General features: G+C 40.4%; 1 protein-coding gene across 1 annotated transcript in view; it reads left to right on the forward strand.

The window, feature by feature from the left end:
• Positions 1-26,470, forward strand: part of ARHGEF10 (Rho guanine nucleotide exchange factor (GEF) 10) — a gene marked incomplete at its 3' end in the record, with an annotated part of 48,189 nt that overhangs the window by 13,238 nt on the left and 8,481 nt on the right. The window contains exons 10-17 of the mRNA XM_009698974.1: positions 1,287-1,399; positions 5,215-5,292; positions 5,517-5,696; positions 6,993-7,109; positions 9,131-9,223; positions 10,593-10,763; positions 12,598-12,743; positions 15,623-15,798. Of these exons, the coding sequence (XP_009697276.1) occupies positions 1,287-1,399; positions 5,215-5,292; positions 5,517-5,696; positions 6,993-7,109; positions 9,131-9,223; positions 10,593-10,763; positions 12,598-12,743; positions 15,623-15,798 (1,074 nt within the window). The remainder of the gene's footprint in view (positions 1-1,286; positions 1,400-5,214; positions 5,293-5,516; positions 5,697-6,992; positions 7,110-9,130; positions 9,224-10,592; positions 10,764-12,597; positions 12,744-15,622; positions 15,799-26,470) is intronic.

The raw sequence follows: 26,470 nt of genomic DNA on the forward strand, positions 1-26,470 counted from the left end.
AGCCCTCTGTCATGAGCCTCAGCAGCAGCAGTCCACAGTTAATTTTTGCAAAAGGTGGGGGGTAGTAACCGAATACAAACTTATTTTGTCTTCAGAATAAGTCTGAGAGGTAGTATGTCTTTCTGCTCAAGTCTCTGCCCAACTAATTGAATGGTTGTAACTTCAGAGCTTATAAAACTACAATTTTAGGAAGCTTAAACCACAAGACTGGGACAAGATGTTTTTAGTGAGCGAGCTAACGTAAAGCTGCACCCTATCCATAAGGACCAGCACACATCTTAACATCCCTCTCTTTGCCTCTGATTGCTTCTGAGCTTACCTGATTCACAGACAGAAAATAGGAAGTTATTTGCACAAACTTTAGTGATCAAAAACGTGTCCTCAACTTCTTGCTGTTGCACAGGAGAAAACAATCTGCTTCAGCAGGGCAGTGTTACAGTGTGGACCTGGCATTCCTCTTTACGTTTCCAGAGGTTAGGTAGCAGACACGGGTACCTGTGGATGGTTTAATCCCTTAGCTACTTACCAAATCAGCAGGGAGCTAATGACAAATTGGATGAATAAACTCATTAGTTCCTCCCAGCCAACAGATCTGCTTCCCTTGCTTCCTGTTTTGTTCTAAGACACGGTTTCTCATACTGTTCTTTCTTTATCTCTCCTTTGCTTGTGTCTGCTTGTTTGGCTGGCTGCGTACTGCCACCTATCACTGCACTTTGGTGGTGCTTTTTGCATAAAATTAGTATGTAGGGAGCAATACAGAATTCCTTGCTTGCATTTCTGACCAAAACCATCATTTTGGTACATTTTAGTACTACTTAATTTAGTTTGGTTATGGAAGGGTGTATGGAATTTTTTAAGCTGGATCTTGTTATGAGTGTGTTTAATTTCTTCCCAAAGGTCATTTATTTCAAACCTGCTGGCCCTGGAGCTGCAGTGTTTTAACCCCAGTGTTGTCATGTCCTGCACTCTGGACAGCCCTCTTCTCCTGGCTGTGAAGAGAGAGTAAAGCTCAAGCAAAAGATGCATAGACTGTCCCCTGCTGTGTGGGTTTTAGGATTTTGAGATACCTTTGAAAGATGTTCTGTATTAGAGCACAGAATTATTCACATTATGTGATTTCACAGGTGATACAGAAGTGCTGGGAAATTTCTTTTGTTTGGTAAGCAAAAATAAGACTGCTGTGTAATTACTGTGCTTGGATGATAGGATCTTTGCTTTTTTTTTTCCTTCTTCTTTCAATCTACATGTTGTAAAAGTTGACATTTTGATTATTCAATTATTTTTAGATCATAGATCATCATGTCTGGAAGAAGAGGAGCTAAATTTATTTATTGATGTGGACTGTATGCATACAGAAGCAATTATGACTCCAATGCCTGAAGGATTATCACAGCAGCAGGTAGTAGGCTTTTGGAAACACTTTCTTCTGCTTGTTTTTCCTCCCCTTCTGCCCTACATCAACGGCTCCCAGGTGCCTTGCTCTTCAAACATACTGGTGTTTAACGTAAATTAAGTGGACATGAACTTCAGAACTGAATAAGTAGTTTTTTGAAAATTGATGTGTGTGCATGTAGTTGCATCAGTCTTGAATTCAGCCAGAGATGCAAAATGCTGTTTTGCATTGTAAAATTATCTATAATAATAATATTGTTTCACTACCTGAACTCTTAAACTGAATGTGATGGTTTTGAATGAAGAAGAAAAGAGTTTAAGTATTTTTATTGAGTCAGAAGACATTGTTCCAGATGCTCCACAATTCCTATTTTAAATGTAAATATAAATATCCTGTATGCTCTCTAATCTTAAGGTTTCTTCTGATTACAAAAAACTTGTCCCCAATAAAGTCAAGTCTACAGAAGAGTATACTTTGCTCTTCTCTACCTCAAAGTCTGTAGTCACTGTGGAAACCACTTCAAAAACCACTGAAATTGGCATCAGTTAGAAATTTCAGCTGAAAATAAATCTTGTGGGTTCATGTTACTGTATTGTTATGACAAGTAATAACTATATGAGAATTTTTAGCTTCTTGTGGTATCAAGTCATGAGTTGGTCGGTACCGTCAGAAAATAAGAAAAAGAACAAATTAAGGGGCAGTTGAGAAGAGTGGTATAAGTTTTTTGATTTGCTTGGTGAGGTTTATTTTTCTGATGTGTTTAGCACAGGGAAGGGCTAATCTTGTAACAGTGCAACTAACAAACTGTCTTACATCACTGTAAGATTTCATTATAATGTAAGATCTCGGCATCAGTCTGAATGCTGTCTTTTCCTTCTTTCTATATAAAGGTTTGAGAGTTTCATTGTGGGTTTTTTTTGAGGGGTAATTAAAAATAAATGTACCCTCTTTTGGAAAAAGCGGAGTAGTGTGGAGCGGAGTAGTAATTGTTGTGTAGGTCATGTTGTGCGCTGCTTATCTACCCATGAGGAGCTGCCCAAGTGGGCAGGAATGGAGATAGGAAAGCCAAAACTCAGCTGGAGCTAGTGAGGTGTGAAGGGCAACGATGAAAATTTCTTCTATGTACATTGGCAGCAAAAGGAAGGTGCTGCTTGATGGGGCAAAGACCTAGTGACAAGGGGCACTGCAGGATGGAGGTACTCGGTGCCACCTTTGCCTCAACTCTTACCGGTGAGGTTTGTCCTTGGGCCTCTGAGGGCCCTGAGCCTCAAGGCTGGTCCTGCTGGAGGGGAGCATTACCACAGTTAGGGAGTACTGAGGCTGGTTGGACATAGAGATGTCCCTGGGGCCAGATGGGATGGACTTAAGGGTGCTGAGGGTAAGGCCTTTCTCTATCGTCTGAGATCGCAGTGATCAAAAGACTGGAGAAAAGTAAATGTCACACTCTCATCCTCAAGAAGAGCAAGATCCAGGCTGGCCTCACCTCAGTCCCTGTGAAGGTGATGGAGCAAATGCTCCTGGGAGCTATTCCTGGATTTGGAAGGACAGGAGGGTGATTGGGAACGGTCAGCATGGATGGACCAGAGTCCATTTGTGCCTGCCTAGCTTGAGTCCTTTTGAGGTGAGTGGCTTGTGGACAGAGGAGAGCAGAGGACATCATTTACCTCTGCTTTCGCAAGGCCTTCAGCAGTCTCCTGAAGCACCCTTGTAGCCGTATAGGTGAGAGGGAATTTGTATGGGTGAACTAGAAGGTGGGTGGAAAACAGTCAAGGACACCATGCTCAGAAGATTGTGGCCCATGGTACAAGGTCCAGTAGGTAGCCAGTGTTAGGGCTGTCCCTCAGGAGGGGATACGGGGCCCGTGGTGTTTAATGCCTTTATTAACGATCTGGATACCGGCTGTGGTGCACGTTTGGCAGCGATACCGAACCGGCAGGCCGTGTGTGGGAGCGTGGGGCTGCTGGTCAGCGTGGCTTTGGTGGGCTGAGGTTGACAGGAACCACTTGAGCAGTTCAACAGGGGCCAACCCAAGTCCTGACTCCAGGATGGAGTGACCCTGTGCCACGGCACGGGCTGGGGCCAGCAGACTGCACAGCAGCCCTGGGCATCCCAGCTGGGGGGGGTGAAGGGCAGAAGCCCCTTCCAACCTGGCCTGCTCTGCCACGAATAAATTGACTTTATGAATGTGCTTGTTTTAAACAGCAGGTGGCACGATAGGTTTTGGTTAAAACCTAGGGACTGTTTAAATACTATGTGCGGGGTTGGGTCTCGGTCACGATAGCTTTTGCTTCCTTTTAATACTGAGACCTGAATTCTTATGAGAAGTTATTTCTGTTTGTATGCTACTGTTACTAGCAAAAATGTGAATATAAATGTAAGACTTGCATGCAAGCCTCTTGTAATTTGTGTGTATCTATTGCAATAACCGGTAGGCACTATTAAATATCTATTCTGTGTATTATAGAGCCTGAAAAAAACATTTTCTACAGATGTTTATTCTTTTCAGAAGAATGAACTGTGACTAAAAGTGGAGTTAGTATCCTTTACCAGAGCAGCTGATACATTATACCAAATAGGATGCTGTTAAATCCATTCTAAACACAAGTTAGACACAACTAATTTTACTGTATATATCTTTAAGCAAGGCCTCAGATAATTTTGAAGTCTTCCTTTGAAATGCCAGTACTTGAAAGAAAATCCTCACGTAACCTGCAGTTAACGTAATAATGCAGAATACAAGTGTGGAGAATTGAAGGCAACCATGGCAGAGGAGGCAGGAGGCTGTGGGGATCAGGAGCAGAGAGAAGCATGTCTGAAACTCGAGTTTCATAGTCATTTAGGCTAGCTTAAAACAGCAAAAGAGTTGCTGTTGTTAAAACAAAAAAACAGTTTTGCGTTTCCTTGTAGTTGTGAGGAGTGGTTTGATCCTGCCCTTGTGCTGTCTTTGCCCTCAGAGTCCAGCTTTTGAAAACCCTGGCATGAGCTGGATTAGGAAATGGATTTGGGTGAAAACAAATCCTTAAAATCAGTTAGAAGTTTACATTTTAAACCAGATCGGTTCCCCAGTCCTTCCTGTTATGGTGCATATGCATATAAAGTGCATTTCAGCTGAATTACAGAAGCAGGAGGTGGAGAAGGAGGTGTGATAAATAGCCTGTGGTTTGTAAATATGAAATATGGTAGCATTTCCTGAAGATCTTACAACTCTGTCAATGGATATGAATATAAATGAGACAGGGTTTTCGCTTACACGTGGTAATGCTCAAAAAAGAATGCTGACTGACTTAGATACTTTCTCAGTGGTACAATTCATACAACCTTACCTTAAAAAGGCAATTAATGTTTGCTTGTTTGTCCTTACGGTTACTCCTAATACATTTATAAAACGTATGAAAAAAAGAAAATTAATCTTGAAGACTGATAAGACTGATTTTGAAAACTGGTTACTTACTTTGTTGCACCAATTCACCGAAGTAGCCAACATCATCTTATACCTATTATTATTTATATTAATGCCTAAATTTATACATCTAAAATTAAAAGACAAGTTTCAAAAGTAAAGCTTGGAATTTCAACAGCCAGCAAAGATTATAGATACAGATACAATAACTGTTGTGTTCTCTAAAATAAATAATTTTAGAGTAATAGTAAATGTAATTACTTTTTAAGAGGTACAGTATTATTTTATTGCAGTTCCAGTATTGAAATTGCTTTGTGTTTCTTATTTCTTATTAACGTGAGAATTTTATTATTGGCGTTCCCCACTATGATGAATGTGTTACCTGATTAGAGCTTCAGGCAAAACTTTGTTTCTTCAACAGGTTGTGAGAAGGTATATTTTGGGCTCTGTAGTTGACAGTGAGAAGAATTACGTGGATGCTCTCAAAAGAATCCTGGAGGTACCTTAATATCTGTTGCATTTTATAATTTGGAAATTTGACAAATAATCAAATCTTTAAAAAATCTGTAGTATGACTCACATAGATTTTGCTACAGATGCTTCATGCCAAATGCTTAGAGATTTTTGTGTGTGTGTATACAGTTACATAAGTTGTTTTTTTCTACTAGTAGAAGACCCATTTTTTGGTTTGTTTAAATCTATTTATGTATTTTTTCCCCACAGCAATATGAGAAGCCCCTTTCAGATATGGAACCAAAATTATTGAGTGAAAGAAAACTCAAAATGGTCTTTTACCGAATTAAGGAAATTCTTCAGTGCCATTCGATGTTTCAGATTGCACTGGCGAGTCGTGTTTCTGAGTGGGACTCTGTTGAAATGATCGGTGATGTCTTTGTTGCTTCAGTAAGCAAATGCATCTGAACAGATAATCTGTTTTTGTTTTAGGCTTGTTATTGCATCTCCATCTCTTTCTGTCTAACTTGGCCACTTTATTCCCATGTTCTCCAATGCCTGTGGTGACTATGAGAGTATGTATGTACCATCCTGGTAAGGACACTGACACCAACACAGGTCTTCAGCTTGGTTGGCAGATGTGAAAGGATTGTGGGCAAAATTTTCAGGCTTTGATCAAGCTTTCAGACATTTAAGTAAACAGTTCCTTTTTCTGAGAAGATAGAGATTCCCAAAACCACCAAAATTAAGGTGAGATTGAAGCTCAGCATCGCTTAAAAAGTAGGTAATCATACATAGTGTGTTGTTTGGGAGTAGAAAACACATGGTTGGTGGTGTCCTGAATTCCTGGGTTTTAACTGAGCCTGGGGCACAGGTAAAGAGTATTTGTAAAACACTATCCCACCCTTAAAGGAAATCCATCCAGTAAAGGACTGAACTAGCCACTGCTTTAAATTAGAGAAAACAAGAAGTGGCCTTGATTGATAGAAAGACATTTTTCCCACGATGAGTGTGTGGCTGGAAAAGGCTGCCTACCTACTGGTTTGAGTGCTTGGTTTTGTTGCCACTCAGCTGCTGGAAATTATCCCCTTTTCATGCCTCCTGTAAGAGAGCTGGGATCTGTGTCTCTGAGTGCTTTGACCCCATTTCAGTCAAAATGAAAGAGTTGCTAAAGATTTGCTGTTTAAAGCAAACCTGTCTGGTTTTGCCTGAAGCAAATTAGGTAGTGTTAATAAGACCACCTCTGCAGAAGAGGGATAAAACTACCAAGGCGGCAATGGGCAGAGATCTTTCCCTTGTTTGCAGGCCACACAATCTGTCTGCTTTCTTGATAAACCCTTACCAGCTGAAGATGGGGCATGAAGGCCCTGGAACTTCTCCTCGTTCACCAAATCTGGAAGTTAGGCAGCAGTGAGATGATCAGGGGATTCCAGCAGCCACTTTGAATCTCAGTGGATGCCCTCTGCCCATAGTCCTCAGGCTCTGCCCTAGCGTTGTAGCGAAGATGAAGCTCTTTCTGTAAATATACATTTTGTAATTCACAGTTGTTACATCTTTAGGTTTCCAACCTGTCTTCTACAGAAAGAATATTTTGGACATCACCAGTATTTCTGTAGATCCAGCACTAGGCCAAGCAAAACCCTTAGCTCTGAGCAAGGCGAGTCCTTAATGGTCAGAGGTCTAGATAGTTATACTTTCAGGGATCTTTTGTATTTCTAATTAAGATTTACCCTTTTATCTTTTCAGTTTTCTAAATCTATGGTATTGGATGCATACAGTGAATATGTAAACAACTTCAGTACAGCAGTAGGGATTCTGAAGAAAACATGTGCCACCAAACCTGCCTTTTTAGACTTCTTAAAGGTGAGTTCGTTCAATCTTAAAACAACTGGGCCTATGTTATAAATAAGACAGTATAAATTATAAGTTAGGAGGAAATTTGACTGCTGATACTGTATATTGCATGACTGTCTTTGTGGCCTTTGCTTTTATGTTTTATGGGTTTGGCACAAAAAAACCCCAGAGAATTCGCTTCCACTACTGTATTTTCAGAATAACAACATGATGTGAGATCTAGGATGTATTTTGAAGCGTGGAATAGTTTTGTTGTTGTTCAGATCAGTTTATTGGTGTTTGCCTGACTGTACTTGTCAAGACGTTGGGATTCTTTTGTATCAGGTGAGCTTCAAATAATAGTTCACCGTATAAGACCTCTTATTTGGGATTTATTTTGCTTCTGACTTCTTTATTGTATTGTGCAGAGCAGTGTAACTAGATTTGTTCCACAACAATTTCCTAGTACTTTGAAAATCATGTTTCCAATTTGGGGCTGAAATTGAAAATTTTTGTGCAGAATGCATACTACCTTGATGGAGAGCCTGGTACATGCAGTAGAATTGCAAATCCCTAGGGCTGATACCTTACAGAGGGTACACAAAATCCACTGCAAGGTTTTTAGGCTGTCTGAGACCCTGCTGAGAGCCTGGAAGCTCTGCTTGTCCCATTCCCCAAGAGTCCTGGATCGAGTTGTGGCTGTCGGAACTGTCACCCTGTCAGGTCTGTTGCGGTGGTCCACCAAACACTGAAATTGGGTGCCCTAGGCAAACTGAATTGTGAAGCTCTTAGGGTGCCTAGAGGGGGCTGATTCCTAATTTGTCTTCAGATCTTAAAATTAACTAACAACTTTTTGGAGTGTGGCCAGCGCTACACAGGATTACATTCTGGAAGCCTTGGGCACCACAAAGATCAGACTCTGTAGTGAGCATAGAGTCACTTCATGCCTCTGACACTGTTAAAAACTCGTTGTCCCAACAGAGGCATAACTTACACCTCTCATCGCTCCTTGCCAGTGCCGGCACTGGTGCTACTCAGAGCTGCGGACTCACAGCCAAACTCTGATGACAGCAGACATTTCTGTACCTTCCTGTGTTTTGTTTGCCCACCAGCAATGAAGACCAGAATCTTCACTAATGCTGTTTGGGGAAAAAAAAAAAATGCTTGTGGAGATTAATTATGGAAATAAATTGTCATGAAGCTGATAGTTGTAGCAATGAATAGCAATTTAAGCACAACACCAGTTTAATATTGGTTTGGTTTGGCTTGTTTTTAATACGGGGTATTTCCTCTACTCTCCTTATTTTGGGTTAGCTGTGATTCTGGCCAAAATATTTCCAAACGTTGAAATATCTTATACAAACAGAGCTTTTCTGCACATGCAAATGAAATTTGTCTGGTTTTATCTGCCAGTCCTGATAACCAAAATAATAGATTCTTATGTTTTTCTTTCCAAACATAAATCAATGTCCTTTTCCTTAGTTTCTTTTAATAAAGAAAATGAAAATGTCTTTTTGCTTGCATAGCACTGAGATTATGATGTTTTCCTTAGATTTCCTCTTAAAAACACATAGGTAGTTAGAGATTTATAGTCTCTTAGCCCCAAGAAACAAAGCAGCAATAGTAAATTACAGACTGTAAAGCATGAGATCACTTACATTTTTCAAATTTAAGACCTTGAACAAGTACATTCCCTTTGTTGTGCTTGAAGTTAAGCAGATGTTTCAGTGCACTGCTTATGTAAAAAACTTGAATGTGCTGTATCACTATATACATGGGGGCTGCATTGCTGCTGTGACTTTATCCCGGCTGTATTTACTTAAGGAGATTTCAGTTCAGTGACATGCCATCATTTTAATAGTGATTTTTTTTAAAAAAAAATTAATATTTTTAAATGAAATAATGAAATCTTTATAGTAAATGGAATCTTTACCACTGTTATAATCAATGTGAATGATGTAGAAGAATTTTTGGGAAATGTTTTCCTTTCATTCTGCAACTGATGGAAATACGCTCATGGTAGTAAACAGCGTGGCGTTCTTGCATTGCAGCAGTGCCAGGAGTCAAGCCCTGATCGAATTACACTGTATGGTTTAATGATGAAACCTATCCAGCGCTTTCCGCAGTTCATTCTACTATTGCAGGTAAATAATATTTACCAAAGGGATGCTCTTGTTGCATTCTTACATGGTTTGCTTGTGGGATTGCATGGTAGCTGTTTTCTGCTGGAGGAGCACGCTGCAATAGTAGTGACCACTGGATCATGGGGAAATAAAGAAAAAATTTCAGTGCATCATAATGTGCTGATCTTGTAGTCTGATTGCAGGGACAGGCAGTAAATATACTGCGGGAAAATCTTCGAAAACTAGATTTACTTTAGATTACTTGCTAGGTTAGACTTAACTGGTAAGCCACTTTGCAGTAAAGCTGTAGTTCAAATGTGCTACTTGTTCCTATCAGTTTGTTAGCTAAAAACATTTCAAAACACCACTGGGAACTTTGTGGCATTACTTTCCATTTAAGAAAAATAGAAGAGGATGTCATTCATGCCTTGGATAGTTCAGAACATATGTGGGACATAGAGCAAAATCTCACTCTCTCCCTGGCTACTTGGCTCACAGGACCTGCTGAGTGTGTTGCAGCTTCCTTCTGGCCTGCAGCATCTTGTTTTCCTTCCCATGGAGACTGGGGATTTGACAGGGAGTCCTTGGATCTCATCTGAACAGGCAGTCGAGCTGCAGGAAGAGCACAGTTCCCCAGTGTAGACCTGCTCCAGACCGACTTACACTGTTTGTAACTCCTTCCAGACCACGGCAGGTCTATCCCAGTGGGCATTATAAGTTAGCTGTATTTTCCAGGTGGCACAGAGGAGCGCAGCCTTTGGGATGCAGGTCCGGGAATTAGTGTGGGAGAAGGAGCAGAGGTAGGGGGCAGGAGCACGTGAGTAGGAAGCCTCGGTGAGAGTTTTTAAGTTAGCAGAAGAGATGGAGTTTATTGCGGCAGGAGCACGTAGGGATTTTTAAGCACTGTGGGAAAGGAGAGAAAGTAAGTAATGTCTTCTACTTCGGGATGAGCATACTGTCAGTGTTTTAGTGAGGAATAATGGCAGTAACGGAGATAAAAATATCCGAAAGTTTAATGTTAAATCATTGTTTATGGACACCTACATATTATACTATAATATTGGTTTTCAAATTGTGTTTGATGTTGATGTGCATCTTTTTTATTTATATTCACATTTGCAGTTTTTACATTTATTTACAAGTTCTTTCTCTGTACTTTCATCCTGTAGATAAGCTATATGTGACCCCATTCAGTATCTTTTTTAAGAACTATTCAAATATTCAGGAAAGCAAGCAATGTGCTGTCTGAATATTTGTTAGGTGTTCATTCGTCTTATTTTTTAGTAGTACTCGGGTAAAGAATGTAGTGGTAGCTTTACATCCTGTAATCTTTTGAACTTGACTTTGAAATGAAATCTGTTTTTTGTTTTGTTTTATCGTTTCCCCTCAGGACATGTTGAAGAACACTAATAAAGGACATCCCGACAGATTACCTCTACAGATGGCTCTTACGGAACTCGAAACACTGGCAGAGAAGTTAAATGAAAGGAAAAGGGATGCGGATCAGCGCTGTGAAATAAAACAAATAGCAAAAGCAATGAACGAACGTTATCTGAACAAGGTTAGGAAAGTAGGAATGTGTGATGGAAGAGTTAGTTTCTGGGCCTTGAGCAATCTCTAAAATGGACACCAAAGAGGCGCCTGTGGGTTTTTTTCGTAGAGCTCAACAACATGGTGTCATTCTAGTGGCAGATGTGAGATGTGACCCGCCTCCGTGACTGAACATGCTCACTGGTTAAACCACTGTGTGCTGGAGCAGGCAACATGCTGAAATAGCAGCAGCAGTACTGGTGTTCCGTGGCAGTGTAGGAAATAATACTGTATAGTAAAGTCTTGTGCACATTTTCTGCATGGGAAAAATTCAACTTTTAATTTATCCTAGAACTGAGGAATTACTGCTGTATAAAGAAAGGAACCCGTTTCTTATACTGCAGTGATTCCAACTATGGAGCAGTTCAAGATGTGCTATTGTATGTGTCCCAAATCTTCCTTGGACTAAGGAACATCCCACTCTGTTTCATTCATGCTTTTGGATCATACCATAGAAATGTCTTTAAAGAACTGTAGAAGACGTTCCATAGGAAGGAAGGAACAATCTTCTTCGTTTGAGTTTGTTAGTAGCTATCTGTACTTGTATGCTTGTCTTACTTGTATAATAAATGGTTCCTCCTTTCCCATGAGATGGGGCATAAATGCTTCAGTTATTGCTTTCATGAAGTTAGATGATTATACTTTGGACTCATTCTGGGATAGAGTAATGGAGACATGCTGAAGGAGTGCAAGGAATGTGGGGGTGTTTTTGTGATGCATAAAAGCATAGTTTTTAGGAAAATAATAAACCAGAACACACTTGTGTTGTGTTATTTATCAGAAATGGGATACTGAATTTATTGTTGTACTGGAACAGCATTTCCATTCTAAGTGCATAAGAAAGTGGATTCAGACATTTTACTTTCTTTTCTAGTTCTCATACTCCTGCTTCTCGAAGCAGCTACTAATCATCTACAAATCGTTGAAGGAGTTCAAGACACAGAATGTGCTTTTTAAGAAGTGGTCCACATTTCCTTTTGTCAGTTGATACTGACTGTAAAATCTTCTATGTTATGCACTGGGAGGATGAATTGATATATACGTGGATAGTAACTCCAAATCACACAGGGCCCTGTGTGCCTTGTGGGTTAATATTTGCATATAGAGTGGAACAATGCCAGGCAGGGTGAAACAAGTGGTGAAGGAGGTGGGTGGATAGGAAACGAGTGAGTTATGGACCACTTTGTTCTCTTGGCCACTACAGAGGTATATTTGACCTGTGAGGGGTTGATTCATACTTGCACGCAGCCCTGATCCTCAGCCCTTGGAAGGCAAACGTCAGGAGGAATTTCCATGCCATGCATCTCTTCTACATGTCATCATCTTTGCAGTCTGTGATGACGTGCCAGCTGTGCTTCTGGGAGCCTGGGTGGGCGTAGCAGGCAGGAGCACTTTTCCTCCTCCAACACTGACCTCCTGCTTTGGGAGAGCTGGAACCATGTGTAGTGCTTAAATGGGCTGTGAAAGAAGGGATGAGGGAAGGAAACCACAGAAATTGTGGAAACTATTTTTTTTTTTTTTTTTTTTTTGCTAGAGGACCTCTATCAGTGTGGAAGATTTTCAGAGCAATTATGTTCCATATTAAGACCAAACCCCCTGCAGGCTGTATTGGTGGCAGCAGAATTTACTGTTTCTCTAAATGAAAAGCAAGTTGAGTAGAGAGGCTTAATTCACTTGGCAAATCCACCTGCGAACACTTGTACTAGGATGGCAAGTGATAACCCGTTGTATTTTGTTTTCTTTTTAGCACTGGATGTTAGATGTACCCTGTATAATACACACTGTTGCTTGTTTTTAAAATCTAGCTACTCAGCAGTGGAAACAGATACCTCATACGGACTGATGATATGGTTGAGACAGTTTACAATGATAAAGGAGAAATTCTCAAAACCAAAGAACGACGACTTTTCATGTTAAATGATGTGCTGATGTGTGCAACAGTAAATATTCGGTAAGACTTGATTCATATTTTTTAAACAATCATTCAAGCTTCAGCTGGAAAAAAGGACACTTACTGAGATTTTTTTATTATTATTGTTTTTACTATGGCTAATGATTTCTAGGAGTAGTCATAATAAATGAGTAACTAGCTTTGTTACAGTCCTCTAAATTGCCTGCTGATGTTTGGAAGTTTTAGACTAAACTTGTAAGAAAACTACATCAGTTGGAGATTGCAGATAGAAATAATGTCTAGTTATTGCTGCGTATTAGTGTTTAGTGGAGCACAGGCATGCCAAGGTAGGATGTTTTTCTCTTCTTCCTTAAATTCATACTGTCACACACACACAAATCTGTAACTTGACACAATTGGCAAATTTAACGAAACAAAACACAAAGCTATGCGTGTGGCCAGAACAAACCTGGAACTCACTAACAAAGTTCCAGCTGGGAAAGGGCTTTTATCTCTTGAGACCAAACATTGAAGGATTAAAGCTGAGGTGCTTTGAAGAAAGCATTTTTTCATAGTGCCCTCTGTGTTTTAGTTGGCTGACATTATTACTGTTACTATACCTCTGTGTATGCCAAGGTCACACTCGCATTCAAGTGTTGCTTGTATCATAAATTGCTTTGTGATGTACATTCTGACAGAGGAAATATGGGCCCTTAAAATCTTCCAAGAACAACTTTTCTTAAGCATAATATGAGTTAATATCTTAGATTATTACTGAAGTGTGAATATAGTACATATTTTTGTAGTTGTGTGAATGCTCGGTCTCGTGTTAGTGAGTGAGAAGTGCCATGTAATAACTGCACTTCAGAAAATGAACAAGTTTATGTCAATTATCCTGTGATTCTTTTCCTTTACAAATTTTTCAGTTCCTTAGCAACACCTGGATATTTTCTCATGGTTGTTTGCAAGAAAAATGCTTTTAACCATTCATATTTTATCTTCTTCCATACCATCATTGCCTTGGATTTTCTGTATTTGTCCCTGAAGTGGCAATGTGCAGTCTGTTTTCATTTTCCATGTGAAAAGTTCATGATTATGCCAAGTGTCCAGGTTCCTTTTTAAGTCAATGGTTCTGGTTATCACAGCGCTGTTGTTCCTGTGGGCCTTAACTCGTTCTGAGCAACCTCCTTTGGGATGGTAATTGGGCATGCATCTGTCATGGTGGTTTGCTAACTCTGAAAAAGTTAATGACTTTATTCACTAGCAAAGAAAAGGTTTATGACTTCCTTGGGTTGTTCAATTGCGGGTGGGTCCACCTGCAAGCTGTGTGTGTGGATTTAGGATTCCTCCATGATTTCATGAACCATGCTCAGATTTTTACTGCGGATGGAACTACCTTTGTCATGCAAAATGTAGTTAGGGACTGAAGGAAATCATCTGCCAGATTTTACATTTGACACCTGTATCCAGTCCAGAAGTTCTTGTTCAAAATAAATGCATGCTATAGAATTTACCGCTTGCCTGGTCAGCTTGTGCAGGATGAGCTTTATTTCTCTTCATTTTAGCTGTATAGAAGTTAGACATCTTACCTAAGCTAGGCTTCTGTTCTTACAGCAGCGGTTTTCAAGGTGCACGCCTGCAGATTTACCCTGGAGCTGTACATGACTTCTTTACATGTACATGTAACTGCGCAGTATTTATCAGCTCACTTTTCTTAACCACCTTTTGTCCAGCCTTTACGGAAACAGTCAGATGTCCCAGGAGCATGGGAACCATTGGTTCCAGACCAATTTTCTCTAGATGGCAGAGGACATGTGTTTCTACAGAGTACACGACCCTCAGAAGGTCCTTCTTCACATGTAGTCTAAATGACCGCTCGAACCGGAGACCTAACTTTTAAGTAGCAGGAGTTGGACAGGATGGATGCTATCCCTAGTGACTGAACAGCTGTGTCCTGCCTAGTCTTGTTTTCATTCTTCTGAACTAGATGAAGAATTTATAAATATTTACTTAAGCTGTGGCACTTGTGGTTTTCGTTCATACTTGCCTCTTCATTGAAACAAAATTATGACTGTGTTGTGAATAGGTAGCCGACTAGCTGAACATCAGCATTTAGGTACTGTTCTCAATAAATGCATTTTGCTCATTTCTCTCAAGCATTTGACGTCTCGATTTCAGTCATGCTTTCTGTGAAGTAAACCTTTTCTGTTCACTTTAACATCTCTTTTGTCCTTTATAATAGATGTTTGTTGTATGTGCTTGAATGTGTATTAGGGAATGAAGGGAACGAAGAAAAAGGGATATTAATGCCATTTCTATTCCAAGTGAGCTCCCTCAGCGTGCTCTTTCCTCTGAAATGCCTGTTGTGATACACACTTCCTTTAGCAGTAGCTCACGTGGGATTACTTTTGGAAGCCACAGCAGTTCCAAAGGTCTACTGTAAAGAACATCCTGAGCCATGGGGCTTGGAAAAAACGTTAGCTTGTCAGCCCTTGGGAAGTTACGTTGCCCTTCCTACTGCTGGTACTCATTCAAAGGTCCCATCATCCATACTTCCCTAAACTTAGCAGTTACTTCTTTTGAGCCCTGTTTCAAAAGAATTAGGGAAATACGGAGCCAAAGTATCGTCCTGCGCACTTGTATTAGGGTGTCAAAATGCATGTTGATCACAAAAGATGGTCATTTATGTTTTGTTATAGAAATGTAGGGACTGTTATTGGCAGTCCTATACTGTTTGTAAACAAGATTATCTGCACCTGCATAGCTGCTTTTTGCAGTCCAGGAAAGGTCAATCACAAAAGTCAGCCTGATGCATGCATTTGTTTCAAGCTGTTCACGGTACTTGGACTGATGAACAGCAGATTTTAGAAGCTAAAATAATAAATAGGATGCCATGAAACATAGTTGCTTGTCACAGCAATAATTTATGCATCTTTCAGCTCATCCTATGACAGCAGTGGTGCCGTGACAACTGGCCAGAGGTATTTATTGAAGTGGAGCGTACCACTGGGCCAAGTGGAAGTCATAGAGTATGGCAGCAGTGAGGGCCAAGGAGAGAACTGCAGGTTTCCACCCCAGCACTCTGCTGAAAATGTCGTCATTAACTCTAAGCCAAGTAAGTGACAAGAGTTACTGACTTTTACAGACTTTTTTCTTAAAATCCATGTTTGAATTTCAATGGGCTGCTGAAGAGAAAGGCAAGCATTTTGTGCATGAAGACTTCTGTAACATGAACAGTAACACAACCTCTTTCTTTGGAAGCTGAGAATCCGTAAAGTGACAGCCAGTCTCCTGCCTTGCATACGAGTTGTATTTGTCCTAGCTTAGAGTTTTATACATGAATGTGTAAAGAGTTTTAAAGCATGAATGTGTGTGGGCGCGCAAAAAGGTTGTTTTGGTGGGTGTGCCGGCTGTCCCATGGTAGCTGGTTGTGCATATTTTCTTTATCCCATAGTTAAAGCAACAAAGTTTCTCTCAATAAAAATGACCAGCCATGCTATTGCTGTGGAATAAGAATCTGGACACAAATGTGGTTACTGCAGAGTAGAAAAGTCACTCCTCTCAAGCCCATAGCATCAGACCTTTCAAACATAGTAACAAGTGCTATAGAAAAAAAACCTTCAAGTTTAATTTTAATGAATGTTTTTGAAACAATATGCCAATAGGTAATTTCCTCCTAGCCTTTCCCGAACAACGACCTCAAGCTCTGAAGTTCGCAAGTTCTTTCTGTGCTTGTTAATCCCTCCTACAAGCCTGCCAACTACCGTCAAGAGATGTATGAATTTCAAGAGTCTACTCGGTAGCTAGCCTTTCATATATAATGAGTTATTTTTATATCCTGTATTTTGCCTAAATATTGTATTTTTAAGTGCATTTAATATATCTAGATTGTGATCCCTATTAATGGACTGTAATTTACATGGATTTCAGTGCTAGCTCTGGGCATTATTTCACAGTACATTTATTTAATATTGCACCCTTAGCCTCCATGAATTTTCCCACAGTTGTGCTGTAAGGAGGCATAAATGTTGCACTTCAGAATGATCTGAGGTGCAACTGCAGCATTTAATACCCCCTCATATTCTCCAGGATGGTTATTGTCAGGTCTTCTTGCTCCTCCCTTTATAAATAGCCAAAGAAAATTTTTATAGGTACTCATGTCTCGAATTCAAGGATGACTTCATTCTTGTAACTCCTTTTAAGCATTAATAGGCTACTTAGTGAGATTAAAGCTCTTATACTATCACTTACCAGCTGCTATATGCGTGACCCCAAGGGGAGCGTATTACTTAGAACTGGGGGTCCTTCGTGCAGGTGAGTGTAGGAGGAACAGCTTGTTGAATGTTTCTACTATGACTTTGTGCAGCAGCTTCACAGCCAGTTAGGCCAAATCCTTGCCCATCAGCAAGATCAGATGGGGAAGTGGAGCATGAAGGGAGAAAGAAAAACTGTGACTCAAACAGTCCTGTAGAACTTACCTGAGCATCTTGGCTTTGACATTTCTCAGCTTCATGATGTTTGGTGACAATATCACAAAAAAATGGAATGACTTTGTACATCTTTTGTAGTCAGAACCTTCAGATTAAATGGTACTCAATAGGTAAAAGATGAGCTGAACTAATTGTTCTCTTGGTAAGCTCTGATCATTGTATTAATCCAGTTTTCTAATAAAAGGAATCAAAACGTAAGAACTAAAAAGGAGATGGAAGATACTGGTTATACAAATGAATAAATCTTCCCTCAGCTTTAATCAAACACTTCTGCCAGATGATTCAACTAAACTGAATATCACCAATCATGAAAGAGAAAGAGAGTACCCATGGCATTTGCATGTACTGCTGTGTCTGCCCTGGCTGTTACTCTGCATGCAGACTTGTCTGAATTGGCATGTGTAGACAAGTTTGAATACACACCTACTTGTGTTCGTTATTCTGTAGAGTTGTCGCCTTAGTTCCAGTCTTCTTGGCTGCTCAAGGTTACAGAAGCTCAGAGTCCAGCCTTCCTGCAGAAGGAAAGCACTGCTAAGACTTTGTGTAATGGCTCACTGTCGCTTGTTTAGTTGCACTCACCAAGACACTGCATTTTATGGTTGATATCACGGTAGTAGCACATTGTTGGTGAGACTATTGGGTGTTTACCAGAAATTACAAAGCACTACCAGCAAAATATTGCCATTCTCTCCTGAAACTGCATGACTTTGCAGTCATCATAGTGTTATGTGATGTTTCCCTCTGTTTTCAAAGTATACCAAGGAACTGCTGTGGTGAAATCCCAATGGCCACATAGTATGTGGTTTTAATAAACATCTAATAAGCAAGAACAATTTGGGATGCTGCAGGCAAAATCCTGCTTCTGTGGTGCAGAACCATGTCTCAGACCTTATTTTCAGCTCTCATTTCCAGTTTGTGGGAACTGGAGAAATGCAGAATAATGATGATTCTGTGTAAAAGCATTCAGTAGTAGGAGGGTCACCTCTTCTGTTTCTAGAAGACTGAGAAAAGTTGGTTTGTATCTGCAGCACTCCAGATTAAGTGCTTGACCCCTGTAAGGTTGGTATTCTCACATTACTGCTGTGATTAGCAAGGATTTTTAAGGGATTCTAGTTGTGTCCTTGTGAGGATTACTGGTTATGAGTTATGTTTCTCTTATGGGACTTTTTTCTCTGTCAAAATCCTTTTTAAGAGGACACAACTGTTATAAGTGTATGTCACTATTTATTATTGGCTAAATGCACTTGGTGCTTTCAACTTTATATGATGCTGCAAGAAAGGATAGCATAGTTTAAAGATGCAAACTTTGGGTGCTACAGAGAAATTAATAGGTGAATTTTAATTCCTCTTGTACAGGTTGTAATATGCAACTACTGAAAGGTTTTATGAGTGCATATAAGTCAAGGAAGGGCATGCTTTAGTACTCTTCTAAGGTGGAAAGCAAGGGCTGTGTGAACTTGGTTTTCACTTGGCAAAATCACCCATTTGCAGTTTTCTACCCAGTTCTGCTTTGCATACCAGTCTTTTGTCTCTGAATTCTAGAGAACACAATTAGGGGTTGTTAAGTTCATGTCTCTCTTTTTAAGTCCTTTGTCCTTTGGCAGGAGAAACTGTGTGGCCTGAGGGTGCGGGTTGGAAAGCAGGAAATTTTTCCTGTTGTGTATTCTGCTATGCTGCTCCTATCCTCGATGTGCTTTTGCCTTATTCCTGTTGTTCTCCCCTAGCACCAAAAGTAGACTATGAGTTATTTGCGTTGTGAACACGAGGAAGGATTGAAATGTCAGCTGTTTGGCAGAGTCCTGTATTTGTATGGTTCTAATATTGTTTCCTAGTGGAGTGCAGTTCTAACTTGTGTTTGCTTCCTGTAACAATGTTTAAAGCAGAAAACATTTCACATTCTCAGTCTTCAGAAAAAAATAGCATGTTTATTGGATCACGCTTCTCTAAGCAAGTTAGGCGAAGTCCTGTTTCAAGTATTGGAGTTGGTCTTGCTTGAAAGTCTGTGAGTATGAGTCTCTGGCATCCCCACTGGACGGTTCCTGTGGAAGTAGTTATCTTCACTCTGTGTGCCAAAGAGACCTGATGTGTTAATTTTCTTCTGAAGAACCATTTGCAGAAAGATGCGAGATAAAGTTTTTTTCCTAGTAAATCCATGTACTGTTTCTGGTAGGCTATTGCTGTTCTCGTCTCCTTCCCAATTAGCTTATGTGCAGAAACACAGACACATTCATAGTACTGAAAAGTGGAATTAATTTAGGAAAAGAGTAATATTTTCAGCATGAACGAGAAGTTGTATATTCTTGGTTTTGATTTGCTTGTGCTGGAAGAATTGTGCTGTGTAGTGGAGTTCAGTAAGAGGTATATGAAGTGTGTTTTAGGTGGTTATGGGAGCATTTGACTTGATTCTATGGTAAGATAGGAAAACTACTATAATGGTAGGTGAGGTTGCTAAGTGGAAGGTCCTTTAGTAGTTTTCCTTTCATTTTCTTTTCTCTCTTTTTTTTTTTTTTTTTTTCTTTTTTTCCCAAGATAGCTATAGGTAACCTGTCTATTATGGACCCAGGGAAATGAACATCAAGTTTAAGGGCTCCTGAATTTTAGTGTTTACTCTGTCACGGGTTTGCTTGTATGTTTGTGGGTGAGTCTTCTGTACCTCAGCTTCCCCACCTGTAAAATATGCTGTGCTCTGGGTAGGAACCCTAAACACTCCAAGGACCTCATACATTTGGTGTGTCCAGAGGGAGTCTAATGGAGGCCACAGATCACTTAGACATGCCCACAGGTAAATTGGTATACTTGATAATCATGTTATCTCATAGAGGAATTGAAAGAGTAATCAGTGACTATTCAAGTACTAGGTTATTGCTGACTATTTTTTTGGGGTGAATTTTCTGTCTTCATTTGTTATTTTAGATGCTTACAGCATCTAAAGCAAGTAACACATTAGTTCTGATGTTCTCTCTTTTGCTAATATATGCTGCTTCATCCTGAATGATCTTTAGCAGTTGAAGGGATTTGTCTGCTGGCTATTTCCTTGATTTTTGGTTTATTAGAGGTTGGTTTTTTCCCACTGGCTTTTGAGAAAGTTTAGCACATAGCTATATCTTAGTGAGTGATACTCATTCAATCAAAACAGGTGAGAAGTTGGATTGAATTTATGGGAAGAGGGCATCAAGAAAGTTAAATGCTACCTGTTCTCTTCTGATAGAAAAGAGGGATGGGTGAAAGAACAATGAATACAACTTGTTTTTTAATATGTTGTATTAATATGACATATTTTAAATATGCCTTCCAAAAATATAAAATGTATAGTCAAAGGCACATTTGTAACTTCTTACCAAAATGTACTATATTCCCCTCTAGAAGAATCAGAAGTTGACCTTCACTTGCAAGTCATCCATCTATACATATATCACTGAAAATACATGTATTTCACCACCCTTTAAATGCGAATATAGGAGCAACAGTCAAATATACTGACCAGGGTTGCAGTTTCTTGTGGTGTTATGAGTTTGCAGCACTTTATGCAAACTGTTGATGGTCATGAAATGCGGTTTCTGTGCTGAGACGAAGGCCTGTTTGGTGCGACGGCGACCACCCCGAGTTGTCTGTTCTCTGACTCCCAAGAATGAAAAGGGTGAGCTGTAAAAGTTTTTCACAGCAATTTTAATTAGAAGCCCAGACTACAGAGAGTGTGTAGAAGCAAAGGGAGAGGGCTAAGCATCCTGCTGTTTCTGGGTGGGAAACTAGTGCCTGTCAGCAGTGTTCTGCTGCTGATCATGTTGATTAGGACCCATACACAGCATAGCCTATTACTTAAGCAAACAATCATTTAATTTGAGCCGTATAGCTAAAGGCTAAAAGAGAAAATGAGCAAGACCCGTCTGTACTATATATCATGCAGCGATGAGCGTAGGAGATAACAATAAAACGAAAAAACAGGTTAGCACCTTTATGTCTATGGCTGCCTTTTGGTGGTGTTTTTTGTTTCACAGGTTTACAGTTCGTAACTGAGGTCAAACCCCTCAGCACTGCTAAACCGTGGCTTCTCTCCTGTCCTGGTCAGCCTTCCAGGGATACAGTTGTAGTCCATTTCCACTCACCTGTGGTTTTTATCTCTGGGGGTTTTGTTTATTGTTAAATGTAGTAGTGACACGATGCTGAAGTGTGGGCATGGTTCCTCTCTTCCAAGTTTCCTTCTGCTTGATGCAGACACTTCGTGTAGGTCTCCGAGTGTTGCCAGGGAAACAGGTAGGGATGTTTGATGGGCTACTGTGTGCCCGTGTGTTTCTGTCAACGTCTCGCTCGGTGGAAGGACAGCTCTTCTCTAAAACAGAGATAGTGCTGCTGTGATAGTCATTGCCATTACAGCTGTTTTTTTCTGATTTGTCTGATGAAAAGTATAGAATTGGGAAAGGAAAAAAAAAAAAGTCAGCTTTATTATCACTTTAAGGCTGGACAATCGTAATACGATGTCCAGAGTAAGACTAAAGTGGCATATCAACTCTAGCATTGGTGGTAAGGTTTTAAAAAGAATGATGTAGCATGAATTGCTAGTTGAACTAACTTTCATGTCTGTGAAATACGTATAGAGTAATTATGTAAATCTTTATTTTAAAACTATTGAAAAAAATAGCGTACACAAAAGGAGATGTAATATGTTCATAAATGTAAACTAGCATTGATATATGCGAACAAAAGACCAGAGATTTAAAATAAATCTAACTCCAAACTGCCTGTTCAGCTGAGCAAACTGGATGACATTAAATGTTCACTTGTTAAGCGGATATATGTTTCTACCTGGTAGATTAGGCATAGAATAAATTAGGTGTTACATGTTTGTCTCACCCACTTAGGATGAGATTCCTCCCATTGCCTTTTGTATTCATTATAGTGGTTATAAGGCTTGACATTCACCTCCTATAAACCTTTTTCTGTGTTGCCAGGGGTCTTGTCCATGTCTTGACACAGAGTAGTAAAATGATAGAAACTTAGCTATAAGCAAGTGAGTATGAAAGAGGGAGGTAAGCTCCTCACAGTGTGATTTCCACATGAATTGTTATAGTCTTGTGAGAACTCCAGTGTAAACCTCCGGCAGCTTGGCCAGTTTACAATCGCCTGCAGACCTGCCCCGAGATCCCTGCAGTATTTTCATCATTTAAACGCCTTCACACGTGTACTTTGACTGCCTGTTTATGTCAGTGTTTATCTTCTCACATCCAGTTCCTCTCTCGCCCTTCGTGCCCATGCAGGTGCAGCCCAGAAGTCCTCTGCAGCCCCTCTCCCCGCGTGGGAGGGCAGAGACTTCCACATCCGTGCTGCCGTCAGCCTTCCCTTTCGGGACCTGTGAGAGGAAAGGGCTATGGCACTTTTTTCTTTCAGTCAAAAGTCTTTTTGCTTCCAGGATTTTCTTTCCTTGTGGGAACAGAGCCAGGAACTGGAGTTCTTCTGATTCGTACCTGCAGTCAGTTTGTAGTCCAGGAAGACACCTGACGTTGTCCTGGCTAGCGTGGTGTTGAGGAGCTGGGCTGTGAGGTCCACACTTGTCAGCATATTGGGGCTCTGGTGTTCCTCCCTCCTGTACCCTGCTGCTTTTGCTTCCCTCCTCGTCTCTGGCACAGCACAGCTGCTTCTGTCAATTTATGGCATTGTATCTCTGAAATGCCCTGCGTGGTCAGGATTAGCTGGAGTTTAATATAATCCAGAAGCCATGCTCTCAATGTATGAGCTACTTCTCACCAACTCAGGAGGCTTTGCGTTTCCTTGGTGTTCTTGCATAATTTTACTCACAAATGATATAGCACTATGAATTTCGTACCTTACTCAGTATTTGCAGTTGCAAGCTGTTGAATTTATCTTCACATCGCTCGAGCTGTGTAAATAAGCAGTTGTGTGGCTGGACTGTAGTTTTTGTGCAACCTGTTTCTTTGGTGTTCGGATCTGATAACGATCAACATGTAGCAAGATGGGTCTTGGCATTCATGTGGTTACCAGCTGAGAGCAAGGTATTAACAGCTGACAGGGAGGTGAAGCATGTTAACAGTCCTTTGTCAGAGTTGAGTCTTGGGAAGTTTGTTTCCCAGTTCTGCTCTATGTGTGCTGGGTGGCATGTGGTATTTGGTTCTTTGCCTGTGATTAGGACTTGAAGAACTCCCCTGTCTTGCATGGCAGTGAGAATAAATACATTAAAGAGTTTTAGAGGCTCAGATGATCAGATTCAATAATGAAGCTCATAAAGATTCCCTTTAGGTGCTTACATGATTAAAGTATGATTAGACTGAATTATGTCACTTCATGTTTATGATTATGCTCTTCATGTTGGTTGAAGATGATGATAGGTCCTGACAGTACTGGTAATTAGGCTTGCTCACCCTGTGTCTGAATTTAATAGTTTGTGTTCTAGTAATCTAGGGGTTTATTGCTTATCACTTAATGCTATGTATGTGTTTGCGCTGCTTCTTTCTGCACCAGGTTACCAAACCTAATTTAGGGTTGTGCTGTAAAGCTACATGTGAGTAGCTGCTCAGCTTTTCATTGATGGCTCTTGTTTCCTGAGATCATTCCTGACTGCCCATTTGCTTCAATTTCCAAACCTGGAGACTGGTGCCAGTCAGTCTAAATAAATTTCTAAATATTTGCATGGTTTGGACCTGAGAGTATGATGTAATCTCAGGTGAGCTAGAGTTGAGCTATGGTGGCTCAGGTTTTTCAGGAGCATGCAACTGTGGAGGTCATGAGTTGGATTTGATGTGAAAGAACAGACAGGGGTAAGGCAGAAAGTCTGCTTTTCTCTTCCGAACTTTAAATTGACCCGTCGGCTTCTTTAGGTCTTAAACCAGGATTTTGGATTCACAAGACTTTTTGTTGTTGTTGCTGAAATTCCAATTGGCTATTAAAATGCTCTCATAAAGGAGAAACGAGAAAACCTAACCTGCCCACATGCTTCTCTGAGGTGTCTATGGAAACAGGAGCAGCATGAGTGAGCAAGTAGAAAGGCAGAAATAGGAGGGTTGTGCTGGGGGAGCTGTCGGGGGCTTTGCTTGCATAACACAAGGTGCAGGAAGCTTGTAGTCCCGCGTGTAAAAATAAAATCTCGTCTGTTTTGTCACTAGCTTTAACACTCATACAGAATTTCCAGGCAGAAGTGATCAGAGGTTTGGTGGTGCCTCCCTTGTGTATAGCTGGTGCTTGGATTTGTCAAGTTTTGTGCTAGAGAAGGTTTCAGTGCACCAGGGGATCCTCATCACTGGCCTTCTGGTGAAAGCCAGGTGCTCTGGTGCAAAGGGCTTTGTAAAGGGAAAAGGGAGTGATTCTTAACAGTGGGCATTGGTATCAACTGCTACGTGAAGGACAACATCCCTGGTATTCCCAGTTCATAATCTTTTTGCCAGCTCTGTTTATCCATTGCTGAAACAGATTGCTTGTGTGTGAAAATGCCACAGAAAGGTCTCGTTTTCTACTTGCACCGAGAAAATTAGTTCCACTAGACCTCCTCAGGGAGAATGTTTGTCCTCTATTTAACAAGTTCTCTTCCCCAGAGCAGCTGTAAGGCATTTGTCCTGTGTGTTTTGTACACCAGTGTATCTGTAGGAGCAGGATCCAGTACCAAGTATAGGGGAAGAATTCCTCAACTGCAGTAATTGAATCTTAGGCCTTGTTAATGGTGTCTGGTTTTCCATCTTTAATTATCAAGATCTTCAGAGAACAGGAAGCTATTCTACTTCAGGTATAACGTTGTCTCAAACAGTCTCCATTCTTGTCCTTCCTAAAGGTGGGCATCTTAAACTGAGCAGTGGGATGCTGTCTGCCTAATATTACTGGATGAAAAAATCAGTCAAAAATTTCCAGGACAATCAAAGTCACATTTGAAACAAAATAATTGAACACTTCTGACTGCACTTAAGTGGTTTTAAATACACTACTGCTATATCATTGTAGTTTAACCTAGACGTGTTGACCGTCTCATGAAATCTGTCCAGTTTATTAGGAACCGATCAAGAATTCATCTGATATCATGATGGTTTGCTTTCCAGAACACTGTACGAGCTTCTCAGGTTTAAAAGTAGACTTAAATGTTGTGGAAGTGGCCTATTTTTTTATTGTTTGTTCTGAGTGCTCAGTTCTATACGAGCACCAGTTTGTTATGCCTTCCTCAGGCACAGCAACTTTTAAAGTTACCTCCCACATATATAACTTCTCCCTCCATCTCAGGTGATTTTTATGCTCAAGATGAGGATTGAATCTTTTCCAAATCTCTTCCCTTCATAACATTTGATGTTTCAGTATGCTGCCTGGATGCACACAGATGGCTCAGTGGGAGGAAGCAATACAAATGCGCTCAGCCTCAAAGATCAGATTGCAAATGGCAAGTCAAATTTGGGATCTATCAGCCATTCAGAGTAGTCTTCAAATCTGGCACGTTCTTCAAGTGTATCATTAATTTCATGTTACCCCTCAGTAATGCTGGAACTGTAGTCAGGAAAATAGCCCTTCTCGCTTTCGGTTGTGGTTTTCGCGTGTGAGCTTTTGTGAGCTTCCATTTCATAAAACACCTAGTCTGACTTCAGAGCTCTGTGTCTCTCAGAAGCAAAGTAATCTTTCTAAGGACCTTGACTTTCCATGACTCATCGGTTCTCACTTCATGTCAATATGGCTTTTTTCAAAGCAATTTATATTGATGTGTTGTGGTTTTGAGCCATGTGGGAAAATGTCGTTACTATAATCATACTCAAGGCAGATCTTCTCAAGATTGGTTACTTTGCAGTAAAAGAGATACCCAGGAGTCTGTCTATTAGCAGTCTTTGGCTTTAACATGATATACAATACAGAAATATTCGCAAGAATAGTTGTAATATTGAGATTATACTGAATGAGGCTTTTATATTATTTGCGTGCCATTTGGTTTTATGTAATGCTTTTACTTGAAAAAATCCTCCTAACTGGGAATAAGCAGGAGTATGGGAAGGAACTATCTGAACCATTATGTTTGCTTACCCAGGAATAGATGTTTAAATTACGGGTGACTGCATCTACTCTAGGCATTGCAACACTTTCTTTTTCCCCTTTAGTAGCATAAATCTGTCATAAATTAGTAGTCCACAAGTGAGAATCAGAACACACAGCAAAAGCTAGTAGAAAATGTGTGCAAGTAACAAATCACCACGGTAAATAAATGTGTCCCGTAGTAATTCTTTGAAAGGAAGATTAGGGCGTGATTGGTTCAGGATTATTATATCCAATATGCCCGTGGTGCTCTGCCAGCGCCCATTAAAGCAGCTGCTGCTGTGCTGGCCGTGC

The sequence above is a fragment of the Cariama cristata genome, unplaced genomic scaffold, assembly GCF_000690535.1.
Source record: "Cariama cristata isolate BGI_N322 unplaced genomic scaffold, ASM69053v1 scaffold4724, whole genome shotgun sequence".
In the NCBI taxonomy this organism is placed as follows: domain Eukaryota; kingdom Metazoa; phylum Chordata; class Aves; order Cariamiformes; family Cariamidae; genus Cariama; species Cariama cristata.